General features: G+C 41.2%; 3 protein-coding genes across 6 annotated transcripts; 1 reads left to right on the top strand and 2 right to left on the bottom strand.

Annotated features, from left to right (window-relative positions):
• LOC118509208 lies at positions 1 to 25,640 on the top strand. The gene is made up of 21 exons (XM_036049481.1): positions 1 to 361; positions 955 to 1,255; positions 3,396 to 3,515; positions 3,861 to 3,987; positions 9,878 to 10,004; positions 10,116 to 10,214; positions 10,483 to 10,623; positions 10,763 to 11,049; positions 11,180 to 11,488; positions 12,178 to 12,462; positions 13,088 to 13,283; positions 19,214 to 19,247; positions 19,407 to 19,695; positions 22,675 to 22,822; positions 23,208 to 23,356; positions 23,935 to 24,036; positions 24,148 to 24,278; positions 24,643 to 24,779; positions 24,908 to 25,031; positions 25,120 to 25,224; positions 25,293 to 25,640. The coding sequence occupies exons 2-21, from the start codon at positions 1,022 to 1,024 to the stop codon at positions 25,392 to 25,394; spliced, it is 3,246 nt and encodes a 1,081-aa protein (XP_035905374.1). The 5' UTR covers positions 1 to 361; positions 955 to 1,021; the 3' UTR covers positions 25,395 to 25,640.
• Positions 3,937 to 7,147, bottom strand: LOC118512419 (keratin, type II cytoskeletal 2 epidermal). 3 transcript variants are annotated; one of them, XM_036056822.1, is made up of 5 exons: positions 7,011 to 7,147; positions 5,328 to 5,414; positions 5,055 to 5,265; positions 4,824 to 4,937; positions 3,937 to 4,690 (listed from the first exon to the last, which is right to left on the bottom strand). In XM_036056822.1, exons 2-5 carry the CDS (start codon positions 5,335 to 5,337, stop codon positions 4,150 to 4,152), a joined length of 876 nt encoding a protein of 291 aa, XP_035912715.1. In that variant the 5' UTR covers positions 5,338 to 5,414; positions 7,011 to 7,147; the 3' UTR covers positions 3,937 to 4,149. The 3 variants fall into 3 exon arrangements, with proteins under 3 accessions (XP_035912715.1, XP_035912713.1, XP_035912714.1); XM_036056820.1 differs by lacking the exon at positions 7,011 to 7,147 and adding an exon at positions 6,734 to 6,975; XM_036056821.1 differs by lacking the exon at positions 7,011 to 7,147 and adding an exon at positions 6,500 to 6,694.
• LOC118512418 (serine protease snake-like) lies at positions 25,050 to 26,903 on the bottom strand. Of its 2 annotated transcripts, XM_036056818.1 has the most exons (4): positions 26,628 to 26,880; positions 26,364 to 26,559; positions 26,128 to 26,305; positions 25,050 to 26,062 (listed from the first exon to the last, which is right to left on the bottom strand). In XM_036056818.1, the coding sequence occupies exons 1-4, from the start codon at positions 26,711 to 26,713 to the stop codon at positions 25,695 to 25,697; spliced, it is 828 nt and encodes a 275-aa protein (XP_035912711.1). In that variant the 5' UTR covers positions 26,714 to 26,880; the 3' UTR covers positions 25,050 to 25,694. The 2 variants fall into 2 exon arrangements, with proteins under 2 accessions (XP_035912711.1, XP_035912710.1); XM_036056817.1 differs by having other exon boundaries at positions 26,364 to 26,903.
• Positions 26,904 to 27,117: the final 214 nt, after the last annotated feature.

The following is a 27,117-nucleotide window of genomic DNA, read 5'->3' as shown; positions in this document are numbered from 1 at the left end:
ACGGGACGGGACGGACAACACATGTCTATGAGAATATGTGACTGAATGTGTTATTCCCGATTGTACGCGTCTCAGTTAGGAATATTTTCATAACACGAGCGGAATAATTCTTGCGTTCAGTGCACTGTTTGCTATTCGAGGGATTGGTGTAGAGCGGCTACTCTGCCAATTTCCTCACCTTTTCAGCAATAATACGCTCATCAGTTTTGTAGAATAGTGAAGGTTTTGTCACAAAAGTTTTACCACATGGCAACGTGCTTAAGCTGCTAAAATCTAGTTGGCAGGCTAGTAGGCTTTCATTTTGCAGGGTGAAAAACTCAACTATGTAAAGTGAGCGAATCGGATCGGATCGTGAGAGAAGGTGAGCTGGAAGAGAAAAACTGTTACCGGTATTGTGTGTATGTGTGTGTGTGTGTGTGTATGTGTGTGTGTGTGTGTGTGTGAGTGTATTGCAAACATGCGTCAAACGATGTGGTTTTACACTTAAGTGGTTTACACGGGTTGAGTTACAAGCAATGGAGTTCATTACATTGAATGTGTTACAATTATTAAGTGAGCTATTGTATAGTTTGACCATGCAGCAGTGTGGTTGCTGAGTTTCGATTCGTTTCGGCCTGCAAAAGAGCGTCAATAGTGGTGTCCACGTCCAAAAATAAGTTCTTGTTTTAAGTATGTGTGTGTCAAACAGTCAATAAATTATATTGTGGATTCGTTTTAAATAAACCACTCTTTACCGAAAATGACCGAAAATATATCCGGTGTTAAGTTTAATGTAGCAAGCGAGGCAAACAATAGTGCAAACTTCATTAAAAACTAAATATGTGCATGATATAATAACAGAAAAACAAGAAAGAAATGCCGTCTTACTCGTGTATCAATAATGATGATTATGTGACTTGGAGTGTATTTTATTAACAATGTCCTGTCATCCTACATTTTTTTGTTTTTGTCCAGAAAAGTGTACCCTTATAGGTTGCAGTGAAATCATTAGTTTTAAGACGACACAAATCGCTCAAGCAAAATGTCATCCAGACGATCGGCTCCTCCTCCGATGCAACAACTGCAACCACAAATGTCCATATCCTATGGCGAGCCAGAAAAAAAGCAGCGAAGCAAGTGCATGTCCTTCGTTTGCTGCATGTGGAAAGTGTTTACATGTATTTTCTCACACGTGACGCTGGTGGCAACGGTTGTGGCGTACTGTTTCCTCGGTGCCTTTACCTTCGAACACTTGGAGGCTGAAAATGAACGTAATGTGAGTAAGGCGTTTTGTTGTTTGCTAAACTTTTCATACTTAACCACTTTAGTTTCTTATTAACTTTCTCCAGCAAATTTCCCTACAATAATTCTCTCAATCTCAAATTCTGCAAATTTTATATGACTTGCCTCTAATCTTTTCAGTTAAAATATACGTAAAAACCATTAATGCATAGCTTCTTAGGATATTGTACCCATACACATAGGAAATCCCTTTTAATTTGCCACATTTAAAAAGATAAGTAAGGTTATTTAGTTTTTTTGTGTTGATTGCTTCATCGGTGTATTATGTGGTTTACTAATAATCAGATGAGTATGCTGTATACTTTTTGACAAACATGTGGAAGGATTACCTTAAACTAGAGTTTCAATATCTGAAACACACTATCAGATCATGTATCCAACAGTTGCCGGTCCAACAGTCATTGTTGAAGGTAAAGTATGCGCAGCGAATGCTCATACAAACAGAGTAGCGTAGAAAGTCACAGAGAAGAAGAAGAAACTACCCCTTTCGATAATATCAATTTTAACGACAAAGTAAAGTCCTTACTTGACTCAGGATATAAAGAAAATCCGTACCCTTTTTTTGGTAACACAAACTCTCCCTCTCCCTCTCTCTCTCTCTCTCTCTCTCTCTCTCTCTCTCTTCTTGGCCTAACGACCTTTTACTCTTGGGTCATGCCAGCCACAACAGGGGAACGGTTCGGATGGAATTTAAAACCCCGGCCTGCCATCCCGGAGCGTGCAAATAGAAGTGGTTGATTTTCCTTCGACAAAACCAGCTGCAACAATCTATGGCAATTAATACAAATCTACATTATCTTGATCAAAACCGCGTATTGAGAAGCAGTATTAAGCTGCTTTCGTTAGCTACTTAGGCTGATTGTTCCGATTGTCAGTGGAGAATCAAATATTGGGTAGAGTAGGCGACAGTTTAGGGACCCGTCGGCTACCTTGGAAAAGTAGGTACACGTAGCAGTGTCGGGGCCACACGTCAGGCGTCTCGCATAAGTAGTCTCGTTTTAACGGACCAAACAAGAGACCTCATGTGGAGGCTCCGTATGAAGGACCTCGCTGTTAGCTGCCATACCTCATATAGCGTGTCCCCCTATCGATTTAATTTTCTTTTCCACGGAACACATTGTAGCCCCCCTAGTCTCAAAGTCACCTTCCCCCGGTGAGCAAATTCTCAAAGCTTAACTCCGCCCAAGGCCCTCACGGCATTTCATCCGCCACCGTCGTTTGTCGTGGGTCTTGCCTCAGAACACGTTTTTGCCATTTTCAAACCATTTTCCAACGCCATACCTAGAGAAATTTACGCTCCATCCCTTCTAGCTGGTGCAACTTTCCATGTTCCACTCGGTCGTCTGCAAATTTTTCATACATCAACTTTCAATATTTTCTTGCAGCACTTCCGCAGTCTCAGTTTTGTACTAAGATATAAGTTAAGCCTGCAGGGCAAACAATGTTAAACAATTAGGCATCTGGTCGATAGCTAGGGCTAGTTATAACTTTCACAAAAAAAAAATTGCACACGGCTCTCCACGTTTATGTTGAAACTTGGCTAACTTGGTACACGCTTTGGCCTCCATGGCTCTGCCCAACTGCATGTCGTGTAGCATGATTCTTCTAAAATGAGTCCCAAGTTTTGCTTTCCTAAACATTCCCTTCGCACAACATTTATATCTCATTGTGTAATACAATTAGTCACCATGAAGTAACTAGAAGCACAGCGCAATGCCACGGAAACGAAACAATATTGAAGATCGCTTCTCACTTCACATAATGGTGTGACATAACAGTGGCCACAACAAGAACATAAAAAAAAAAACCGCGCTATACACAACGCGTTTTTCTCACGACAGTCAGTTTCTCACGTTCCACCGAAAGGGGCTGGATCATCTCATCGTGGGCTCTCCAAGAGCTTGCACAATACTATCTCTGTCCTGCAAAAATAATAAGTGTTAATCTAGAAAATGACCCCCAGTACAGATATGCTGCTTACTCAACAACACATTCATTGCGATTACTAAACCTAACACCTATTGGGCATGATGGACATTAGACATTACCTATCTCTTACCATTCGTTACCCATGACATTTAATTGAAAATTGTTTTTTTTTTTCACTGTTTCAGGTAAAAAAAGGAATCAGCTCCATTCGTGTCAACCTCACGGATGCCATCTGGAAAATGACCAACGATAGACCGGTTTTGCATCAACAAAATTGGACTTCTGCTGCAATTATGCATCTACAGGTTTGTTGACGGAAAACTTCCAGTAAAGTAAAGTAATTCATTGTGATGCAATGAATAGCCCCCAAGTATTGTACTTACTACCTTGGACAAGACTTCTTGAATCACCCCACGTAAATTGGATTGATAAATTGGTTTCGGCCAGGTGAAATAAAAACAGAACAAATTCTAAACGGCCAAGTAGAAGTGCTTCACGCTGCTCAATCTACAGACGACCTTGACCGTAGTAACGGAATTTTTTAAGGAGATTAGCCTGAATCATCAAATTTTTACAACGAACAAGAATACCCAGAATCGCTGAAAGCTTTTACTGACCTGATTTCTGATTAACTCCTTCCCAAACCACAGTCCTTCGAGAAAGAGATACTAACTGCCATGAAGAAGGATGGTTGGGATGGAAACGAAGACGTGGACCAAATCCAGTGGACATTTTTTGGAGCTCTGTTTTATTCCATCATCGTCATAACAACAATCGGTAAGTAACAATGCCTGAGGAGGTCGGCTAACAATAAAAAAGACAAACGCTTTGGACGCTTGCTACAACCACGAACTTCATCAAACAAATCCCAGCATCCAGACGAAGCGAACGAACATCCCAGCGGCACTAGAGTGGGTGCTTCGTACAGGTTGGTCCGCTCTAGATCGATTTCTTTTCCACCTTCTTGGTCGCTTGCCGAGTTTGGTCGAATTGCGGACCGAAAGGAGATCCGCCCGGGAACACTCCGAACGGTTTCGGCCCTAACGCACCTGCCCCGAATGGTTGGGGAAAGTAACCTCCCGAGGGATAGCCACCGGGCGAAAAGAATCCACCCGGATGTCCATTGAATGTCGGATTTCCGAAACCTCCACCGCCGTAGGGATGATGTACGTTCCCACCGGGATAGAATCCAGGCCCACCGCCGCCGCCGCCGCCGTACGGAAACCGGTTATAGGGACGTCCGATGATGCCGGTTGGGCCCCCGGGGCCCACGAGAATTCCATTTCCACCCGTTCCATGCCCCAGACCGCCGTATCCGCCGCCAAAGTGTGGTTGACCCGGATAGTATCCACCGCCCAGTGAGTTTCCACCGGGAAACGGGAATCCACCTACCGCCCCCTGCAGGCCATGGTTAATTCCGTACGGGTTCGGTCCAAACTGCCCGTTAATAGGTCCCCCTCCGCCAAACTTTTGATTGAATCTGGTCATTTGAAAAGAACAAGCATGAAAAAACACGCGCAACAACAGTACGACAAAGAAACACAAAACCAGACACAAACTGTTTGTTATTGCCAAGTTCCAAATTTGCCAGCCTGCAGCCTTCGATTGCTTACCCAAAATCGTTAGATTGATTTCCTTCGCCAAACTCCCCGGAAAACTCATCGTTCTGTGGCCGCGAGAAGGATGGTCGTTTGGTGGTGGTTTCTTTCACCTCATAGCGGCCTTGTCTGAGATTTGAAGGAATGTGCATTAGCCAATGACGATAAGTTCGCAACTTTGTTCTACACGCGAGCGCCTTTTATCTTAAGAGGTCATTACACGAATCTGGACCATGTTTTACATACCTTTCTGAAAATGTGTTTCTTTTGCCATTGGATGCAGTTGCCTTAGGTCCGACTCCCTGAAACTCTAGCACATCACTGCGTACATTGTATCGATCAGCATTGCCCTTCGCATCGTTGTTTCGGTCGCTATTTCCACTTCCGGACCAGGACCATCGCTCTTGGGCGGTTGCCATACAAAATATGGTGAATATCACCGACAGGCGTAAGAAATCTACACAAAAATACAACGCTCGTTGAAACTGATGTTCCATTTCCAATGCTCACAATACTCACGAGCAATCATATTTGCAGTTATCCAACAAAACTGTTATACTGTATCGTTACTGAATCTATCGCGCAGAAAATCTATGATAAAACAAACTGAGGAGACAAATTGGAAGTTAACATATAAAAGGAGTGCACTAACGACAAGCGATTTTCATTTAGCTAATATTTGTTTTGAAAGTCTCTGTAAGAATCATACGAAACCTTATTGAACTAAACTTCCTCGTACGGTTATGCATGATGGCAGCCATCTGATGGCTAACTAGTGACAAATGTATGTATGGTTAGTTTACACATACTTTGAGACATTAATTTTGCAACACTTGGTGAAAAAGGGGTCATGCACCTCTTCGCAAACTCTTGATAGGTCGGTTCCTAGCAGTGAATTACGACCTTGCACGTCGTTCTAAAATATTCTTAATCGTACTTCGGTTGCATCAACTTCATCTCCATTTAGTTTGACCATAACCACTGCCTACACTACCTCTCTATGCCTCTGTAAGGGCTCCAATCCGGTCTCATATATTGGAGCCTTCATACCTAATTCCTCTGCAAGGTTCTGATTTTTAATTTCGTTAACTTGTATTTTTGTACGCTTCTGGTTTTCTATGTGGTTTAACGATCTAGTAGGTTACGCCGAACATTACGAAGGGAATGGTCCTGATTCGATATGATCTTGTCTTGTGAAAGCCCGGTGTCGCTATTCGCTAAACCACTGTATCTCTCCAAATCATCCTACAGAACTTACAGATTGTGATTGGACTGGATTGACTGACTGTATTAACTGGTGAACAATAATTAAAGCATAAGTCATAATAACTGCAACTGCCAACCCAGGACAGTAAATGTCTTTGGCTTTACGAAAAGTTTTTTACTATCTTATATGATGAACTATAATTATAGACACTAGGTTCCAATAGGATTTTGTTGATTTGATGGCAACCATGAGTTGGTATTTTCACAGAACAAACATCACTTTTATTTTGGTTTATGTTCCATGTTTTAAATCGGCTTACACTTCACTTTTGTTATTCTTTTTAAGGAATTACTGTTTCACACAAAAGAGCCATTATTTTTCATAAAAAGCGTGTTTCACAGCACTGGAACCAACGGTATAAAAACTGTTGGCTTTGCACATTATTTCTAATATGATATCATTGAAAAACCTTTTATTGTATTACTTCCAACATTAGTTTGTCTTGTGAAACACTTTGTTTCTACAATCCCAAGGCTGCTTCTGAAAATATCAGTTCTCCATTCCACTTTTTCCTATCGAAACTTCAGATGTGCACTACATTAAAACACGTGCGCTCACACAATGCTGGCCAAGCACTTAACTAATTTTGAATATTATCCACCCAGCGTAGATGCGCTGAACGCAACTTATAAGAGTAAAAACACCGCGTTTTCTTCACCTTATTTCCCATGCCGGTTGTTAATGAGACCAATTCAAGCAGACTGATCCGATGGCAACCGTTGCGGGTGCTCTACTAAACTACAGCCTATGAAAGTTTACAATTCTTATACCAAAAACTATTCACCGCATGGGGACGTAACAAGCAGATACTACTACTACTGCTTCTACTACTACCACCACTACTAGCACCATTTGTGACGCTAGCGCTTTTTGTAAGCGCTTCATTGTCCACGTTTGCACGATGGCTCAAAACTTCATTCATCAACTTCACGCACTCTGTCGGTCCAAGTTCATGTAAATTTGTACAACACCAGGGCGCCTCCAGCGTCCACGCCGGGTCATCGAAATGCAACAAAAGAACCCCATCAAACGCATCACTGTCACGCTGTGGTCACTTGTCCAAGAGAAAGGAAACTGTCACACAGTGGCGTGAATGCCAAACACACACACAAACTCACGAAATAAAACCAAAGCAAACAAAAAGATAAGTTCCAGCAGCCAATCAACGGCCGTCATCTTGTGCAGCCGGTGCGTTTTAAAGGCAACTGTCTTTTTGCCGGCTTTGTTCGCCCTGTGAAAATTCCCAGTCAACAAAGCCTGGCTTTTCCGGAGCAGGATGTTGCGTAATATTCAGTAAAAAAAGGCCTCACGTACACCTTGTGATGTTTTTTTTCTGTAGTAAATCCTACTACAGTAGGACTGTTACAATAAAAAAACGAAATTTAATCATTTTTCACTGAGGTTTTCGGTTGATAAGGCAATAGAATCCATTTTTATGGCAGGCTTCTTAGATTGAATGGCAAACAAAGCTGGTTGATATGGAAACGGGTTCAGATGACAGAGAAATCAAATACTTTTTATTGTTATGTCTATTATTCTAAACGATTAGAAAGTTTCATATAATTGATAATAATGCAAGATAAATCTTCAAAATTAACAAAATATCACAAAATAGCAATTGAAAAAGAAACACAACGCATAACGACAAATAAGAAAACATTCGTAATAATTTATATAATCTCAACAATCATTTCTGTGATGCAATATTCATGATAAAAGCAGATTTTGCTTTCAAAGTGTGAAAGGAAATAGAAGAGAAAAATGCAAATAAATGTCTGTCAGAACTCATCGTCGAAGAATTCGCTAACATCGGCTTTGTTGTTGTGTTTTCAGTCTCTGTCTGCAGCGACATCCGGATGTAGGTTAAGGTCAGCTTTGCCAAATACGGTTTCACACCCACGGCAGCAGCATGGATGAATGCATGGCTTAGAGCACTTTAAAGCTCTGCCTGCTTTGGCTGGGTCGCAAAGACATTTCACTTCCTGTCGATTGTGTCTCTCTGCCATGGCTGCCCGGTTCCATCGCCTTTGGGTAGTTCGTTTTCAAGTTCGTTCGTTAGCTTTTTGCAGGCGCTTCATTGCCGAACGTTTTGTTTATACGCAGAATAGGGGCATACACATAGGTGGATGATTTTTTATTTAATTTGAGCCTCACTGATGTTGTCAGTGTTTACCGAAACGATTATAATCAAGTGTTTTGCATAGCTGCGAGGTAATTTACTCACATGGCTTTGTACTCGTCGGTCACATGCATAATAACTGCTCATATTTATTCCGTGTCCCAGAAATGATCAGATTTTAGGTAAGGGATTCTTTTCAAAGACACATTTATGCTGTGAGAATTATATGGACACTGCATCTGTAGATGAGACAGCAGCCCCGATCTTCACACGGGTTCCCAGGATTTGAACCAGGGTTCAAATTCCATCTGGGGCGCGTTCTCCCATAGTCAGGACTTTCACTCTCCAACTATGCGGTATCATTAAGTCTAGTAAGCCGGAAATGGCAAGCATTTCCTTAAAAGGTCGTTAGGCCAAAGAAGAAGAATTGAACCATTATGTGGAAGGAAATCAATGAACATTGTCATAGTGTCCTTGACTTGAAATTACTCGTAGCTGGATAGTAAGCTCTGCGTACGGTGAGGTAGGATAGATAGGCGCTGCTATCTGACCCTTTGATTTGACGGACTGACATACTAGCAGCAAATAGCCAAAACAGACGAGGAAGCCAGAAATCATAGATCAAAACCTGCTAACGTTTTGTTTTAGTGTCATGGAATTGGAAGAACCTTTTAACACAAAGCAGAACAATTTTGCAACCGTGCGAAAGCTGTCAAGGACAGTATTTTGATCGGTGGATCATTCAGTATGGTTTAATGTTCCACTCCAGTCGTTTAATATCCGCGAGAAAATCCTTCAAACGCGAACACGTACCTTCTTCCTCGTCAATTAAATGTTATTCTTCACCAACATGAACGACCAGTAGAACTTGTATGGATGAACACAAAAGCGTTAACGTTAGAAAAGGAAGCGTGTAGCATTTCCTTTGAAGGATTGAATCGATAACGCAGAATTAGCATACGTTGCAGTACAAACGGCGTGTTGAACAAGTCGAAATTTCTTGCTACACGCAATATGGCTTAATTCAAATAGATACTAACTGCAACTACACGAAACCATAGGGATTAGTTAACTTAAATTACAATGCTGCTGTTCTTAAACGCTTACTAGCGGCCCAATTCATTACGAATTATAATTGCAGAACCATTAGCGAATTGGAATGCTTTTCCGTTTACTGCTCCTTTCTTTTGTGGTGCCTAGTCGAACAACCACATCGTTCTTATCTTGGGAACCGTACTAGTAGTTGGGACCGAGAAGAAGACAAAACTCTCATCCCCCACCGCCGAAACCCGTAAGCAGATGAGCGATTTTAAATCTCGTTTTCACATATTTCGTAACGAGGCAGCACGACAAGCATAGGATTAATGACACAAAATGGGCGGATTTTCCTGGACGAAAATGAGACGCTACCATCCGCACAGCAATTATATCTTGATGATCTACAACGTGATTCATATTCGTACCAATATCCATCATTAGTCGTTTTTGCTCTGACGAAATGTAACGCGCTCACGGCGATGAAGCGTTTTATTTTAATAAACAGGTTATTACAAAATGCATAGTGGTTGGACAAGGTGAACGAAGCACAACAGCACAGGCATAATTCGACTTTTTAACTAAGTTTAATCTATTGTTTTAAAGCCTTTTTTTTAAACACCTTATGCATTTTTTCACTTTACTTAGGATATGGTCATATAGCTCCCAAAACATACATGGGAAAAATATCGACTATCTTCTACGCTATTTTGGGCATTCCACTCATGCTGCTGTGTTTATCCAACATTGGCGATATTATGGCTAGCTCCTTCAGGTACGCATTTTCTCATCTAGCATTATGGTTTTAATTATCGATCAGTAAAGATGTGCCGAGGATGAAAACCGATGAAGAAGCGTTTGGTTTATTATTTTATATTTTTCGCAGATTCCTTTACTGGCGCGTATGTTGCTATGTTTGTACGAGAGAACCTAAGCGGTCCAATTCCAGACGTAGCCGAAGCAGCCGTGGCACTGTAAGGCAAGGGTGAGTACGTCATGTTGGCAGGTATCTTGCAGGAATAAAATGTGATGCTTCAAATGTTATACTATTTTATACCACCATAAATTCTACATGGTTCAAAATATGTACAAAAAAGGTTAGATTTCTTTACGTCGCAGTAAAATTATATTATTGTACTTTATATAAAAACTATACGTTATCGCCATCCAGGTAGGAACACTTCATTAAACACTCATTCACCGATGTTGTTTAAGTAAAACCAAACTTTTACGTACTTCACATAAATTTTCAGAAGAAGTTCTGTAAGATCGGGACAACCGGGAGGAACGAATCTGAGACGTTCGGTACGAAATTCCCAACGTTCCGCGGATTCAGGATTCGATCCATACTATGAGCCTGGCCTATCGCATTCATATTCCGATACAGATTGCAGGTGAGCACATCTCAACAATCTTTCACTAATCTTCAATTTCACGGTGTATTTTCTTACAAGTGTATGCCTTCTTGCATGTTAGTCAACAGTGAGTAGTAACTCTCTCTGGTGGTGTATGTTTGAAACTGTATTTCAACAGGTATAACGCCGCCATGGATGATCCTTACTATCCCGAAAATGATCGAAGTATGCGGCAACAAGCAAAGTATGACAACTCAAACCCCAACAGCTCTGGCGGAATGCGACCACAAATTAGAGGTCCGCCCAACTCCGATGCATTCATGAACGACGAGTATATGGCAGGCTCGCCGCAGGTGAAACGGCCACCGCCAGGACATTCGCGTGCCGAAGCAATGGGCCTCGATCAGTCCCAGCGATCTTTGCAAAAGCCTAGACAGATGGAGGGACAATACCGAAAGCAGCAAGGTTTGTTACACCGCGGACGCTAGATGCATTCATCTTTCACGATCGCTCTATTAATGGGGATGAGAAAGATCAACCCCAGATACGTTGTGCTCATTTTAGTTTGTTGTTTTTGTCGCACCCATTGCAACAGGAATGCGCGCACAATCGCTTGATCGTCGCATGTTTCGGCAGGATTCTCAGATGCTAGACGTGGACGATGATTCACCGTGTAAAACGCCAATACTATGCAATAAATATGCGCTCGACGACGTTGACGACCAAGACGGAAGACCGACCAGACCTAATCCACGCAGTCAATCGATGCCGCGTCAGACGGGTCGCTACGGCGACCGCTTGATGCCCGACCGGATGCCCTACTACACGGAGGACAACGAGATAGCAGAAAATATGCATACCGTGCGCAAATCAGCTCCTCAAAGACGTCGTGAGCCGCGGCCCGGTGAGTGAATGATGCGCTGCCTCATAGCAAGCGTGCCATGGATTGGCAACCTTCCCTAGACCACCAACATGCCACAAGACGATGATAAATTACGCTTTCATACGATTCTAAACCGAGAAAGACAGTCGACTCGGTCACTTTAGCGCACATTGGTCGAAGCGAAGGGCACAATTTTGTGAGGTTTTTGTAGAGTAAACATTTGAAAGGTTGGAAAAATTATTTTAAAAATTCTTCGCATGATCCATCAATCACCGATTTATTTAAAATAATGTTATTAACGTAATTTATTAATTGGGTAACTCTATTTTACTGCCCCAATACCCTACACATCATACACTACAATCATCTCAAACGTTTGTACATCGGCTTTTCGACCATAGTATGGCGCTACCATTCCATCCTCGATTGCCGCTACCTGGCTACTCTCTCTCTCTCTCACACACACACACATTTCTTACACCCAATGCCAGCTGTTGAGCACGAGCCAACACAACTTTATGATAGCCGGCCGAAGAAACGTTGCCCAAAACGAAACATAAACGAGCGGGTCCTCAAAACGCAAGAATCAGACCCATCAAACGCGACTCTGCGCGTGGGTCATAATTTACCGTTAATTATATGTTTTTTATTTAAATCGCTTTTCTTTTTTGCTCTCACACGGATTTACCCACTGGCGGCTGCTGCCACAGTGCCAGCGCCATCGCCACGCATAATGTCACCGATGGGATTCGCAGTTCATCGCCAAGCTCGGCATTTACAAAATGTGATCGATGATAACTCGCTCTACGATGACGAATGGGACATTCACAGTGGCGAGCTTCCGCCATCTTCCATCGTGCGGCCAGTACCGATTTGGTTGTGCGTTTTTCTAGTCGTTAGTTACATCATTGCCGGCGCATTTATGTTCTCCGAATGGGAAGAGTGGAGTTTTCTGGATTCTGCATACTTTTGTTTCATCACACTCACCACTATCGGTAAGATTGGATTTTTTGTTGCTATTTCAATCGCATTGGTGGTGTTTAATACCATCATACCCGTTAGTCCGACAGCAAAGCGATCAGATTAAATTGATAGAATCACTGAATATAAGATTTGCTCCATTTTTTATGTAATGTTTAACTAATACAGCATCTTGAACCATCTACTAGTAAGCCACAGGACTTAATCACGGTATTGGAGCGACCGCCAACTTATACCATATGGACAAGTACCGCGCAGGATCGGGGATTGAACCGATATAGGTTTGAGTAAACTGCGCATTTACAACTAAGGGTGAACTAAGTAAAGTTAAGCCAGGAAAAAAGAAGTACTAGAACTGAAATGGGAGCATGTGTGATATTTAGCAATTAAACAATTACAGTTCATGGGCTTAGTATCCGTAGTCCTACGTGTGGAGACTACACTACACAGTCGAGATTTGAACCCCACGTCACATAACCCAAAAAACGCGAAAAGCATCGGAATAACTTCATGATTATCTTTTATCTTTATCTTTAAATTTTAGCAAAAGACATAGACCAAGAAATTTTAAAGTTATTTAAAGATATAAGAAATTATAGTCATAACTCCCAACTGTTGTACATTCTCTCTTCCTTACAGGTTTTGGAGATTTTGTTCCGGCACAAGGCGTTAAAAATGATTCCGAAATTTCGATAGCCCTCTGCTCCCTCTACCTCCTGTTCGGTATTGCACTCTTGGCCATGAGCTTCAATCTGGTACAGGAAGAAGTGATCTCAAACGTGAAAAGCGTTGCACGACGTCTTGGCATACTAAAGGAAGAGGAAATGGACGACTAGTGCCCAACAGGTTTTTTTGTTTGTAGTGTAACCGACCGATATGGCTTCTTTATACAGCTCTATACCCTCTGCCACAAAACAGAAATGTTCCTAGTCTAATGTTTTGTCAAGTCCTAATCGTCCTCCTGTAGGTTTAATATGTCTTATGGAATCAAATAATGAATAATTGTTGCCATTTTTCCGTAATAAACGTTCAATCTAATCGATTTTTTTTTTACAGAAAATCCATTTTTTACTTCCAAATTGTTAAGATTAGGTTGTCGTTTTGGTTTGAATTATCTGATTTTGGTCTTTTATTTGTTTAAAAAGTTGTTGTGTTACATTTAATATATGTATTGCTATAGTTGTACTGCAGTTTGTATGCTACACGCTACATTTTACTATTACATTTCTTCACGTTGCATATCATGCGAATTTTTTATGAATTCTCTAAAATCAAAATTCTAGTTCTGTGCCTACCTTTCCAGTCATATATTGCATCTGTGTCGCTTCCAAATCAGTTGGTTACCATATAAATTTCATTATCGATTAGTACACACGTTTGCCTATTGCGAATCGGCGGCTATCACCCAATCGTGTTTGTTTTTTCCACGCTCATCATGTTCTGTCCCTCGTGTGCTATACACATTTGCTCATGACACGTATCCCGTTTTCAATTTTGACATCCTATCAACCGTACGCCGTACCGTTTTGGCTGGTCTACCGCACCCTCATCAGCCACGCTCTGATTCCATAATTTGCATTCCACCGGGTTCCAAAACTCAAGAAGCGTGCCTTTCATCTTTGCTGCTGTTGCTGCTACTATCTTCTGCATCACATGTGGCAGACCGATCGTGATCGGAAAAACCTATAGTTTCCGTCATCATCATCATCATCATCATCATCATCATTTTATCAATAGCAATAGATGCCAACAATGTGCCGGCTCACACTCACGTGCGTCTAATAACATTCGTTTACCAACGGCACTCTCTGGCTGACGAACATATTGTCCTGCACTATTACTACTCATTGCTTGTCTGTCACACTCGCATTCTGCTGGTAATGCTTAATTCCTGCCGTGTTCCGAATGTGTGTGCAAGGTCTGATATTTTTAGATAGTCTTCGTGCAAATGTGGTAAGCGTCGTGTGAATTTGCTCCGTTTGTGTGTGTGTGTGTGTGTGCGTGTGTCTTTCTTTCTTGCTTTTCTTTTTTTCTCGAACGCGTGTCACAAAATCTATGTCACAAACAGTACATGACAAAACACTGCCGCAATGTCTACTTGAAAATGCGTTAACAATTGAAGTGTTTAGGTATTTACAAGTGTTTCGAACATTACTCACGCTCTGAACCTCCCGAGTCCATGGGTTGACAAATCCGTACATTCTGGGCAACGCCCCCAAAATAGGCACGGATTCAAAATGATCAAGAATTTTTGTTCATTCGACTAAAGAGAACCGTCTCTTTTCTTTCAACATTTAACGTGGATTATGGAAATCATTTCAATTAATTTTACCATCAATCTCTCCAAGCCCTATCTATCTAGCTCCTATTCCATGTTTACGAATATGTCAATGCCATTAGCCTTATTTTTTGCTCTTGAGATTGCGCCGTGGCTTTAAAACATTGAATCCTAAAGCAAACTTGCAAGATTTTGTAGTCTTGCTTACTATAAATTATCTACAAATCACAGGAAAAAGTTCTTAAAATATCGTATAACAAATTGCTATACATGTCTAAGGTACATTTAAGATAAGGAATCCATCCTAGCATTTTGCCGAGTAAAGTAAACAAAAGTAAAACCCCATTATCTACACTAATTTCAAAAATTACTTCATCATAAGAAGCTCTTCACTACACATTTTTCGACAGAGCATATCGAGAGCGGTACACGCTTTTCATAACGCACATCTGCTTTACATTATGGATTGACTGTCATTCAAAATATCAAATTTCACGGGGCTCATCGACATCGCTAGCATCACTAGGCCGGCATATCTCACCATGCACAACCGCAAGTGACACCGATGGCAAACGCATTTGCTTCACTAAGCCAGACTGAGTACTTTTGAGGTGTCATAAATTCTCGTCCCAGACTACCTCAGACGACAACATCCAAATATCTCACAATGACGAATTGTTATTTACGGAAAAGACCAGGTAAACCGATGGTGGTCAAAGGCAGTATAGAGCGCTGCCGTGAAATCCGTACCGAAATACTCTGATCGCATGGGAGAGATGAAGTTCTTTTCGTTGTTTTATTTTTTTTCTTTTTTTTTAAAGGACATCGCTTAAACAGAGGCACTTTTGGCCATCGTCCATCCGATACGTTCGTTATTCTTTTTCACGTGAACAAACAACAAGAAGTGCCGTCTTTTATAGCTTTATGGATGTTAAAATTGTCTTCCCGGTGTTCTACGGTTTTTTACACGCGTCTTATTACCACTTCCATTTGAGTATACTGAAGGAAATTTTAAAGCTTGTATCGTTTTACAATTAAAAGCTTGTTGTCGAATATTTAAAATAATGTTACATATCAAGAGCAAATAAGTTTTAGGTTTATTAACCAAGCTAATGACAAACGTATCATACAGAACTGCTAAGTTAATTTATTTCGAAAATGAAATGTACTTCAATATTTTAAACACACCATTTAACCAGGAATAACATCATTTACTGTTAAAAGAACTTCACTGAGGCTAAGGGCGATGGATGACCAAAGCAATAGCGGCACTCGTCTTCACACGGCATGAACGGGACTCAAATCCGACCCAGACTACTTCCCCGTACGCAGGATTGACTCTCCAGCTACGGGTAAAATCAAGTCACAGAAAGTAGAAGAAGTTAATTCTTTTGTGCCACGATCCATGTGACTAGCCAGGTCATTAGAATGGTCTGTAATAGTTTTAAATTCTTCACGTGAGAGGCCTTCGCAAGCGTAAATAGAGATGGAATGATAAAACTGCAGCACATCCAAACACTCAGAGATATTTCTTTTCCTTCTTCTTCTGGCACTACAACCTCGTAATGTATTTGCCCGCCATTTCTCACTTCCTAGCAAGGTGTATGTATTTAGAAGATGAATTTTTGTCGATTTGACCGAGCACCATTTTAGTCGAGATATGTCAGAGTTTGTTTATAAAATCATATGGTATGGGGCTACCAACATGAACAAACAGCGATTCTCTGTTCCTTGAGCAATTTTGCTAGTTTATGGGTCACCTTCGCATATCAAATGTTGTCCCACAGAGGATTGACGATATTTGGTTGCATTTTTCGTAAAAAAAATCGCAAGCGATCCACCACCGGCGCCTCTTCCGACGCTTCCATCACTCTCCTCAATACCCTTCCCTTCGATGACTCAGGAACTATTATGTCAGGTTGAGAAGTTTTAATTTGATCTGAACAACTCTACCTCCTATATCCATATACCTACAATAAAATAATTTCAGATTAAGATTCCGGTTTCTTACTCTGAATGTTCATAATACATAAAACGGCTAACTAGACTTATCGATACCACGAAGCTGGATCAATCCTCATTGCGGGGTTCCTCGAACCTGCCGAATGAAAGAATCGACACCTTGCTACGGCGAAGCAATCCCATATGAAAGACTTATACCACTACAGATAGGCCGTCTAACCTACTACCGCTGCTAGTAAAAAGAGTGTCGTCGTCGAAAACTCATTTGTCGTACTTGTATTTCTATCGGAGTGAAGTTGAACAATAAATAACAACTATTGTCGTTTTCAGTTATTTCTTTCTCCTCTCTTGTTTGAGTTTTCTGTTCCGTTCTTTAGCCTAATTACTACCGATACCAATATGTTCGGCCTCGAAGGCCGAAATTTATCAATCGAACAAAACGTTCCATCAATAAGGCACACGCTTGAGCAACAGTTTGATAGTATTTGATTGTTTCACGTCACTCTTCACGTACACCGTCTCATTCAAGCCTCATGTTTATTGTTGCAGCAAATATTAAGACCTTAAAGCAACTACAGTGCGCTAGTGCTGTTCGACAACTATATACTACCATTCATTTATTACTGTCGCCGTCGTTGCCGTCGTAATAGTGGCTCGTGTTCGTACGGCAGGAATTATTCTTGTCTCCAAAGGAAAGGCAGAAGATCAAGAGGAGAGAAAAATATGTTCTATTTTCATACCAGACAGCGTCAAACGTAAACACATAACGGCAACGCATGGTCGTCGTGGTTTAGCAGTATACAGGCACGTTCTTCCTGCCCCGTGGCGTGCTCCTTCACGTACCAAGGAAACACGCCGTGTGTGTGTGTGTGTAAACGTGAACGGTTCGGGCACGGTTGCAGCACTACAATCATTCAATTTATTCGCATACGCAAAGCGCTCGCATAAAGTTTTCACGTTTGCACGTTTGCAAAATCTAGCGGCTGCCGTCCTGAAGATAATTGAACATGACAAGTTCGTTTCTATGCAACCCTCTGCGGCGGACGGAACCATCCCCTCGGGACGGAGACATTTATCAACCAGCAGCATCAACAGCAGCATCAGCGGCACCAAGAACGACACCACTCCGTGCGGGAGATCATGATCGAACGTGTCATGTTTATTTTTGGACACTATTGCACGATACCACACAACGTCGATGGGAATCTCGCGTTCGAAATCGTGTCAAGCGAAAGAAAAAATCGAACGCTAGGTCGAAACTATAATTCGTGTGTAAAATCAATAAATTGGTCTACGATTAGCTGCCACTGGCGCGATATGAAAGAATGAATCATATTGACGAACAATTCCACTCTCGGCACGCTGCACCGTGTGCCCCAACCAAGGTGGAGGCTGAGAGTGAGCGAACATTTCGATCCGTTCGCTCTAGCGCTCGAACGTAGGAAAATGTATTTTCACCAGCTTTTCCTCAAACCGTCTACGATCGCAAGATCGCTCGTCCACTACCACCAACGAACGGGAGCACCAGCAACCAGCGGCTGTTACTCGCAAAGAATCGCGTTGTCTGCGTAATGTTGTGGGAAATATAGCAGGGAAAATACCACTGCATCCATCGGGAAAGCAAACACAAAAATCTACTCACCGAACGCATGTAGTGGTTTCACATTTAAGCTAGTCTGTTACAGAGAGCGCACAGGTCTAGTGCAACATTGCTTTCAAAGGCCAGTTTGGACGGATAATTCGCGTAGTGAAGATCAAGTTCCGATCGGGAAAAGATCCATCACTCACGATGTGCGGACATTCTCTATATCGGTCCCCAGCTTTCGGTTCGTAACCTCGTGAGCAGCTTCGAGACCACTGGCGTTGTTACGGTAGTGCCAAGTGAAATTAGGTCCTTCATTTCTTTCCTCACTATTCAGTGTGACCGTTACTGAGGATTTGCTTATTGAATAAACTCCTGCATGAATACATCCGATCCGTTACCACGGCACTCTGTGTTTTTTTTTTTCTTTACAAGTCATGCATCACAGAATGTGTGCCTACATGAATGTGCCTGGGTCCCAGTACCAGTCCTTGCAGTGCCTAAAATATTGATGTGGTTTTCAATGAGTGCAAATTACAACAATCGACTTGAATACTTTCATGCACAGTCTGTGGGCTATAAATATAAGCAAGACCAGCTCTATTGCTAGCCTAGTTTGTCAGTGAAAACACACAGGAACAGTTACAGTGGACCGGAGTTGATCAAAGTGAAAATGCGATCAGTGCTTCTTTGTGCGTTGTGCCATAAATTCTCATCATCAGCAACTGAAACGCTAATTGAGTCATAGAATATGTGCTATTCATTACCTCTTGAAATAGTAAAATGCTGGTCGAAAGCATTACGTACAGAGAAAGTTATTTTGCTGATATAACATACAATTTTCGAGTAAAGCAAAACGTGTCAAAATACAATCCCGATACTTGAATAATGGTTTTCCTTGTGTGTGATAGTGTTTGTATTGTTTTTTTTTTTTGCATTCCAGTCTTCAGCAGTGCTCGAAGTTGCCAACATTCTGTGTACTAGGAGTGATGGATCTACGATAAGCTACGTGACCAACATTGTTTGCAACATTCAAGCAAGTGATGGTTTTCATTGGTGTTGCTACTATCGCCAAGAGTAAGCAATATCGTTATTCCAACTATCTGAGGCCACGCCGGTTATCGGGGGAGTTCTAGTCCTTGGGAGTACCCCGTGGCAGTTATTCCAACTGTCCGAGGCCACGCCGGATATCGGAGGAGTTCTTATCCTTGGAAATTCCTCGTGGCAGTACTGAATTAAAAAAAAAACACTACTCATTAATCGAAACAAAAAAACTCTTTCGCACCATGGAACGAAAACGTTCAATAAGACGTCGACAAAAGCCCCCATTTGCGGAACGAGCGAAGGATCATTGTCGAAATTTCACGGCATTTATGTTCAGCAATGTAGGAATTATATTTCTCGTAGTGTTATACATGATAGCAGGTAAGCAACCCAACATTAATATGCTTAGGGTTTTAGTAACCGAAATACTTGACAAAAAAAAAATTATCTCTATCACTTTGTTGTACTATGCTTAGATTTCTTAGTTCCTAGACTTAGTTGTTCTCGGCATGCATCACCGAGGCTGATCTTCATTGTCGCTGGAACCACCACAATTGGGATAGCGCAAGACAATGCATCATTTTGCGCAACACAATGCAACAGTTCTAAGTTCTACTGAAATCAATTTATAAGAGGATAAAATTCGAAACATACATCCTCAAACATGACCAGTTCTTTTTACTTGTCCAGTCGAAATGGCAAAACTATGGAATATTTGAGAGAATGACCTTTTTTAACTCACAAATATACGCTGTTTGATAAATTTAAAATTTCAAATCAATGCACTTTGGAGTTATTTTACTCTAAAAAAAATCCACTTTGTTTAAAAATTCCAAATAAGCAAAACGGCCTGCCCGTTTTCAACAACACTGATAGATCGTTTTAGTGTTCAAACAGATATTATAAAGTGTTGCTACGTAGATTTCACAATACAGGACCATGTATCGAATCCCACCCAAACCATTTGTGATACCTTCAGAGTGAAATCAATCAACAAGGCGTCAGCCAAACCAAATCAACATACAACCAAACTATGGGATTATGACTTTGCCTTCTTTTCACGAATTCTGAACTTTCTTTCCGGATTGCCTGGCTATTCTGAAAATGAAACGTGTACCGTTCAAATTGTTCGCACTTCGCATCCGGTTGTTTTGAACAGCTTGAGCAATTTTACAATTTTTCGCTCGAAGGAGATTTTCACGAACAGTTCACTGTGAAATTTAATGGCCACTACAGAATGACGAGGAATGCGGCCTATAGAAGTGGTATTTTTTGGGGAATTTCTCTTCTTTTGTTATGCAATACATAATGTTTTGATAATTGATTAGTGAAATGTGATCAAAAAACAAATTCACTCGATCACTGAATGGACCTTAATGTGGAATCTAGATATTTATGTGGAATCAAATAGGTATGAAAAAGCAAAGAACACGACAGATGATATAATTTGCCACTTCTTATTAGAAACATGAAAACACTTTATGAATTAACTAAAAGAATGAATGAACCAGAGCATTGAATGAACACACCCCGATCTCGAACAAACAACGGAAACTATAAATAAACAATTGCATAGATTTGCAATCGGTTGAGTGCTTGCCTTGGGGTAGTTCGGTGACCGTTGGTATTTACATATGGCAGGACCGGGTTTCGAATTCCTACAGACCTGTCTATCCAGGCTCGGATAAACTAAGTGAAAGAAGTCAGTAGTATCAGTTACTCTTGAGATTGTAGTAACAAAGAAGTAAAAGATTAATTCACAAAAGCATTAGAAGCACAAACAAGTTCGTGGTATCTTTCACAAATAGATACTTCATACAAAAATCTCATAATTTTGTGTCTCACATAAATTAAATGTCCCGGTGGCACATGCGATAGACGACGGTCTTCACACGGCAGGACCGGAGTTCTAATCCCAAACGGACTGTTCCCCCGTATTAAGGAGTAGCTATCCAGCTACATGTTACCAATAAATGAAGTAACCCATTAGGTGAAGTGTACTAAACATAGTTTTTTCGGACTCCAGAAATGTCTACATGAGTTTTTGCACGAAGGTCTACTACAAACTGGAGTCTAGAGACATCATACGCCGTTTATACACTTTGCGCAAACAGCATACATATCAATGGCCAGCTGACCATGATGTGTAATTGGTGGGACCTGTAGAATATGTTCCATTGTGAGCTTCTTCAACTTGCATCCAAAAGACACACAGGTCTACTGACGTCAGTCGATGCATTTGTGCCGAGCGAAAGGGCCACAGTGCGAAGGCAGGCATGATGAAAACCTTCTCCAGGATGACAATACTAGGCCACAAGAAATTTTTCCACTCCGGTGCATGGGTCGCGTGGCCCAAAACCCGTCTTTTTTTCGCGACGAAATTCTAAAAAATAACCTGTGAGATAGGATAATGAAGTACAAGGCGATTTTGATCCATGGATAATTTTAAGAATTCTTCTCCGAAAGCGTCAAATTTCGATTGAGAACGAACACTACGGTATTTTTTCCTCTTGGGCTTTTAAACCTCATAGGTCCTGGCCTACCATTTCCGGTATTCTTGTATTTATTTATAACGTTGCACGAGTCAAATCTGTACTCATATCCCCACCATGTCTGACAGAGTCCTGAGCCACTAAACTTGAACCATTTGTATAAACAATCCTGACTTTGTTTGACAATGGATTCGCCCGAACCCGAAATCTCAACTCTTTATAAGCACCTCAATCGTTAGTTTTCTGGATAAACATTTTCATTTAGTGCAAATAAAACTTAAGAGCTTTTTCGTTTCGCGAAACTTTATTTCCCTTGCTATTAATACAACCACGAGAACTCTCGGCCTGCAATTTCTGACTTGATTTTACTCGTAGGTAGGCGGTTTGGTCTGGGTGGGATTTGATCCCCGGATCAGCCGTGGGGAGACCGGCGCATGGGAAATGTCCCAGCCAGTAAATGGTCTTGTCTTGCCCTTTTCATACTTGGGCAGTACTTTGGCGAACAGGATAACGTTCCGAATGGGATTCGATTCACAGTCCATCCGTGACAGACCCATACCGCCACACCACTAAACAAACACATATTTATCGTCTATGGCAATATGAAGTCAATGGAAATAAATATTTCATGTTTTAAAATGTGTTATTCAATAAATTTTTGTGTCTTTTTGTTTGATTTAAAAACATTAAAAAAAATCAGACACACAAAACAACTTATATGGTCGTCGTCTCAACCATGTACACAAACATCGCTTTTGTGTCACTGACTGCAATTAAAGCAATCCAAACCCAGGCAAAAACTGCACACTATTGTGCAAACGCGGAAGCTACAATCCAAGCTCATCTATTATGTACATTTCAATTACAGGTGCGTTCATGTTCATCGCGATAGAGGGCAATGAAGCACTGGAAAGGTTTGCTCAAATACCGTTTAAGAGGAACGAAACTGCGATGAGACTGTGGCAAATTTCTTGCTGTGAAGTGAATGTGTTCAACAAAAGTGTCTTCGAGGAGAAGTAAGTAATGTAACGGTGTCGCCTCAAAGCCTTCGAATTGTTTTCTCTTTCTCCAGCAGCGTCTGCTATCGAGTCACCCGAGCCCCATCTGATATTGTCCCATAGAGTGTTTCGTCCCATTGGATGATTAAAGGGATGTCTGTTGATTGCAAACGGCTTTATGAGGTTGGCGCTAAACTGCCTCACAGACAGTTTTAAGACAGCCACTGCACACTCATTGGGGTTACTGGGTTGCTTTATCCTTCCTCTAACGATTGGAGGCAAACATTGACCACGTTGCACAATACCTTACATGACGCTGTACGATCGCTACGAGACAGACGACATTGCAACACACTTTTGCCCAGCTAATGTTCTATGTGTTTTCGCTTCTGTTTCGTTTCAGAGTAGGAAATGAAATACGCGCTTATCAAGAGAAAATAGTTCTCTGGGCACGGCGAGGCTGGCAGGGCAGCGACATCACCTTAGAGAGCGAAAGTCCCTGGAGTTTTTCTGGGGCATTTCTTTACTCGCTAACAGTTATTACTACGATAGGTAGGTGAAAAGTAATCTTTGCGTTCTTTTTATCGTAATTCTAGATAAATAAAATTGCTGCTGCTTCCCTCGTGGTCTGGTATTTTGGTACCTCAGTTTAAAGCTATTTTTTTTAAATCTGCAAACAACTTGCTATGGACATGCTAAAAGACTTGAAGTTTACGTATAATCTCACAACTAGATACCTTCAGCGCTCTCAGAATTTAACGTCACAAATAAATGACCTTTAAACTTCCGTAGAACATAAACTCGTTTTATATGACTTTTAAATTTTCCTTACGCACTTCATGGCAAAATTATCATACTTTGATTTCATATAAATCATGGCAAGGATGTGTTTCCAGTAATATCTGAATACCAGTAAATACGTACAAAACCAGGCAATTCCTTTCGATTATTGATAAGTTTTGATTATTTTATTGAGTCATTCAATACATCGATTGAACAAATCATTCGTCTGAGTATCACACGAAAAATATTGAAATACCGTTTTGGTTGATATTTGCAACGGCATTCTGCAAATAAATTATATAAAACAATATGATTTTCTTATAACTTTCTCATCGTGCCTGTTGCAGGTTATGGTAATATCGTCCCTCGTACAGAGTGGGGAAAAATAGCAACAATATTTTATACAATTATCGGCATGCCCTTATTTCTGCTCTACCTCTCCAACATTGGTAAGTGATGGTACATAATTAGAATGTTATGTCTACACCATTCAGATGCTAATAGCAGACAGAGTTTGAATCTTTTTAATGGTACTCCGTCAAATATTTTTTCTATACTAGGTGATATTTTGGCTAAATCATTTAAGTGGATATATGCAAAGTTTTGCCTATGCCGTGTATGCCCAGGAGTGGCCAGAAGAAGAGCGATGCGAGCAAGACGACGAGCACGTACGGAAGAGCGAGACTACTCGGTGAGTAAACACATATTCTGAGGATCTTATCCTCCTAAGTATACTTGTTGGCTAAATATAAGTTCGACATGTACCAAATTTATCCTTTACACTTTAATTGTTTAATTATTACACATTCGAACGGTAAAGTATGTTATAAGAACCTCGATAATATTCTAGAAATACTTTGCACTATTATTATAGAAACAAACCAAAGACTCAAGCACACTTTGTGCACGTTAATCGTAGGATTTGCTTTTCAAACTATTACTTTTCTCTCTCTTTCCTTTCAATTCATTCGCGGCCCGCCACGCTTATATTACTTGCTGAATAATGTATAATGACCATAACGTACACCACTGACTTCTTGGTGACACTCATACAGTCGGAAATGGGTGATAATGGATTCGACACCAACACCATCACGACATCCAATGTTGATGAGGAGATTGAGGAAGAAATCACTGCCGAGACGAATACCGTCACTGTTCCAATAACTATTTGTATTATGATAATGATAGGGTAAGTAATCAAAGTTCACTGGATAAGGAGCGTAAGATGCATGGGGCCCCTCCTTTCATGGCCACCCATTTTAATATGCAATACATTAGTTTCAAGACTGAGATGTGCTTCCTTCCCATTTGTCCCAGATACATCTTTTTTGGAGCTCGCCTTTTCGCCGACTGGGAAAACTGGGACATACTTGACGGAAGCTATTTCTGTTTCATCTCGCTAAGTAGCATAGGTTTCGGTGATATCGTTCCTGGTGCATCGGTAAGCTGCTTGTTACAGGGGCTTGTGGGTTTCTTGCTTCATATGTTTATTATAACCCTTTTCATTATTACATTTTCCTGACAAACAGTTACAGACCAAGGGTGACACTAAAATGGAAATCAGTTTCATTCTGTGTGCCGTGTACCTGCTGCTCGGTATGGCGTTGATTGCCATGTGCTTCAATCTGATGCAGGTAACTATGACTGTTCGCAGACTATACGCAAACTTCTACAAACTCGTTTTTATCTCGCTCTTCGTCAGGAACAAGTTATCTACAAAATTCGATCGCTGAAAAAGTGTGTCAGAGGTTGCTTCCGCTGTGCCAAGGCGGTACCGGTACCAGTCGACGAACCTGAAAGCTAAACATGCATGCGTTCGACTCGCATTACCGACTTTCGAGACAATAAACTATTCTTCAAGCTATCAAAGACATAATATACTACGATAAAACAGTGCCCAGCTAAGACAAGTTTGAGTAAAGTGCTATATTTAATTAAATGATTGCTATTATTATGTAAAGCATAGTGTTTCGCCAGATTCATACATTCCAACACCCTGCAAAAAATCAATAAACCTGCAGACGAACACGTCTGCATTTACGACAAAGCACATACCAAAGCCATCTACATTCCAGTGTGTATCCTCAAAGTGTAATATGACATACTAAGTGGGTTGTGCAGTTTGCCTTTTTCCGATCGTTTCTTTAATCCAATCGAAATAGGCAGCAACACGTGTGTACAATCCAGGCGAATCTGAACCACAGCCAATTCCGGCCGATACAATACCTACTAAATATATATTACTGTTCTGCTCCACCTGTAACGGTCCACCAGAATCGCCGGTGCATGCGTCAATGTATTCACTAACATTTTCCACCAACGCTCCCCGTACACAGTACTGTTCGTCGATTATGCCTTGGCCGAGTTTAGCATTCGGTAATTCCTTAAGCAGTATAGCGTACTGATCGCGGCATTTTTTTTGCGATACGGTTCGCACAGTAGCGTACATCAGCTGTGGTGATTGAAAATGACCTGAAACAAATAGTGCACAATCAAGATGCGTCCTGCGTTCGCATACACCAATAGCGTATACGTACTTTGTGTTGCACCCCATCCAGCAATGGTCATATCCTCCATCGCAGGTACGTCGTCCGTACTGTTGTATGGACAAATCGGAAGTACACGCTTATTAAATTTAACATCCTGGTCTAGCTCGACCAACGCAATATCATGGTACTTCAGGGACTTTTTATATTTCGAATGTGAAATAAAGTTCTGCAAAACAAAACAACATGTTATCAGTGGTGCTTTTTTCTGGTAGAATACGCTTTACCTTCACTCCTCTCAGTTGTTCACATTGCGTCGTTTCAGCACAATCGACTCCGGCAATATCTGCCGGTTTACAGTGAGCGGCAGTCAGGAGAAATCGCTGCGTTATAATATTTGCACTGCAAGTCCAACCAATCTCATCTTCGTCATTCCTCAATCCCAACCGGGCCAGGTGGGGAAACTGTCCTGGCTCCGCTTCACTACCGTGCAAGATTTGAAAGTGTTTAATATTTTGACAAAAATCTAAAAATGGCTGACAGCAAATCACTTTATAGAAGGCATTCTGTTGGCACACGGGTGTATGCTCCGTGTAGGATATCGAGTGCACAAACTCGGGATCACATAAATTTTCATTTAAGCACTTTCCGCCGATAACTTGAGGCGTATCACAACTGCTTCCTTCCCGTAAATTTGTTCGCAAGGGTCTTCTTACTGCACCAAATGTGTTGCAAACGATCAACATTTGCAACACCACGAGTACGCGCACGTTAACCATGTTGCTCCAATGTTTTCGCTCTACTAATGCCAACAAACTAAGTTACACATGCACATAGTTCACATATACACTCACGATTTAATTTTATTGATAACCCGGGGATGGTGCGTTATCAGTAGGCTCCATTATGTTTGAAGTTTGAATGTAAATCCCATTGATGGACTCTACCTGTAGCATGTGCAGAGTACACAGTTTTTCTACAATACTGTAGTGCGGAAATTTGTTTCATTTGTTCGATTCCATGCATAGAGCTGTACCGAAA

This window comes from Anopheles stephensi, chromosome 3 (assembly GCF_013141755.1).
Source record: "Anopheles stephensi strain Indian chromosome 3, UCI_ANSTEP_V1.0, whole genome shotgun sequence".
Lineage (NCBI taxonomy): Eukaryota > Metazoa > Arthropoda > Insecta > Diptera > Culicidae > Anopheles > Anopheles stephensi.
Note: the sequence above shows the minus strand (reverse complement) of the source record. Positions and strands in the feature narration are given on the sequence as shown.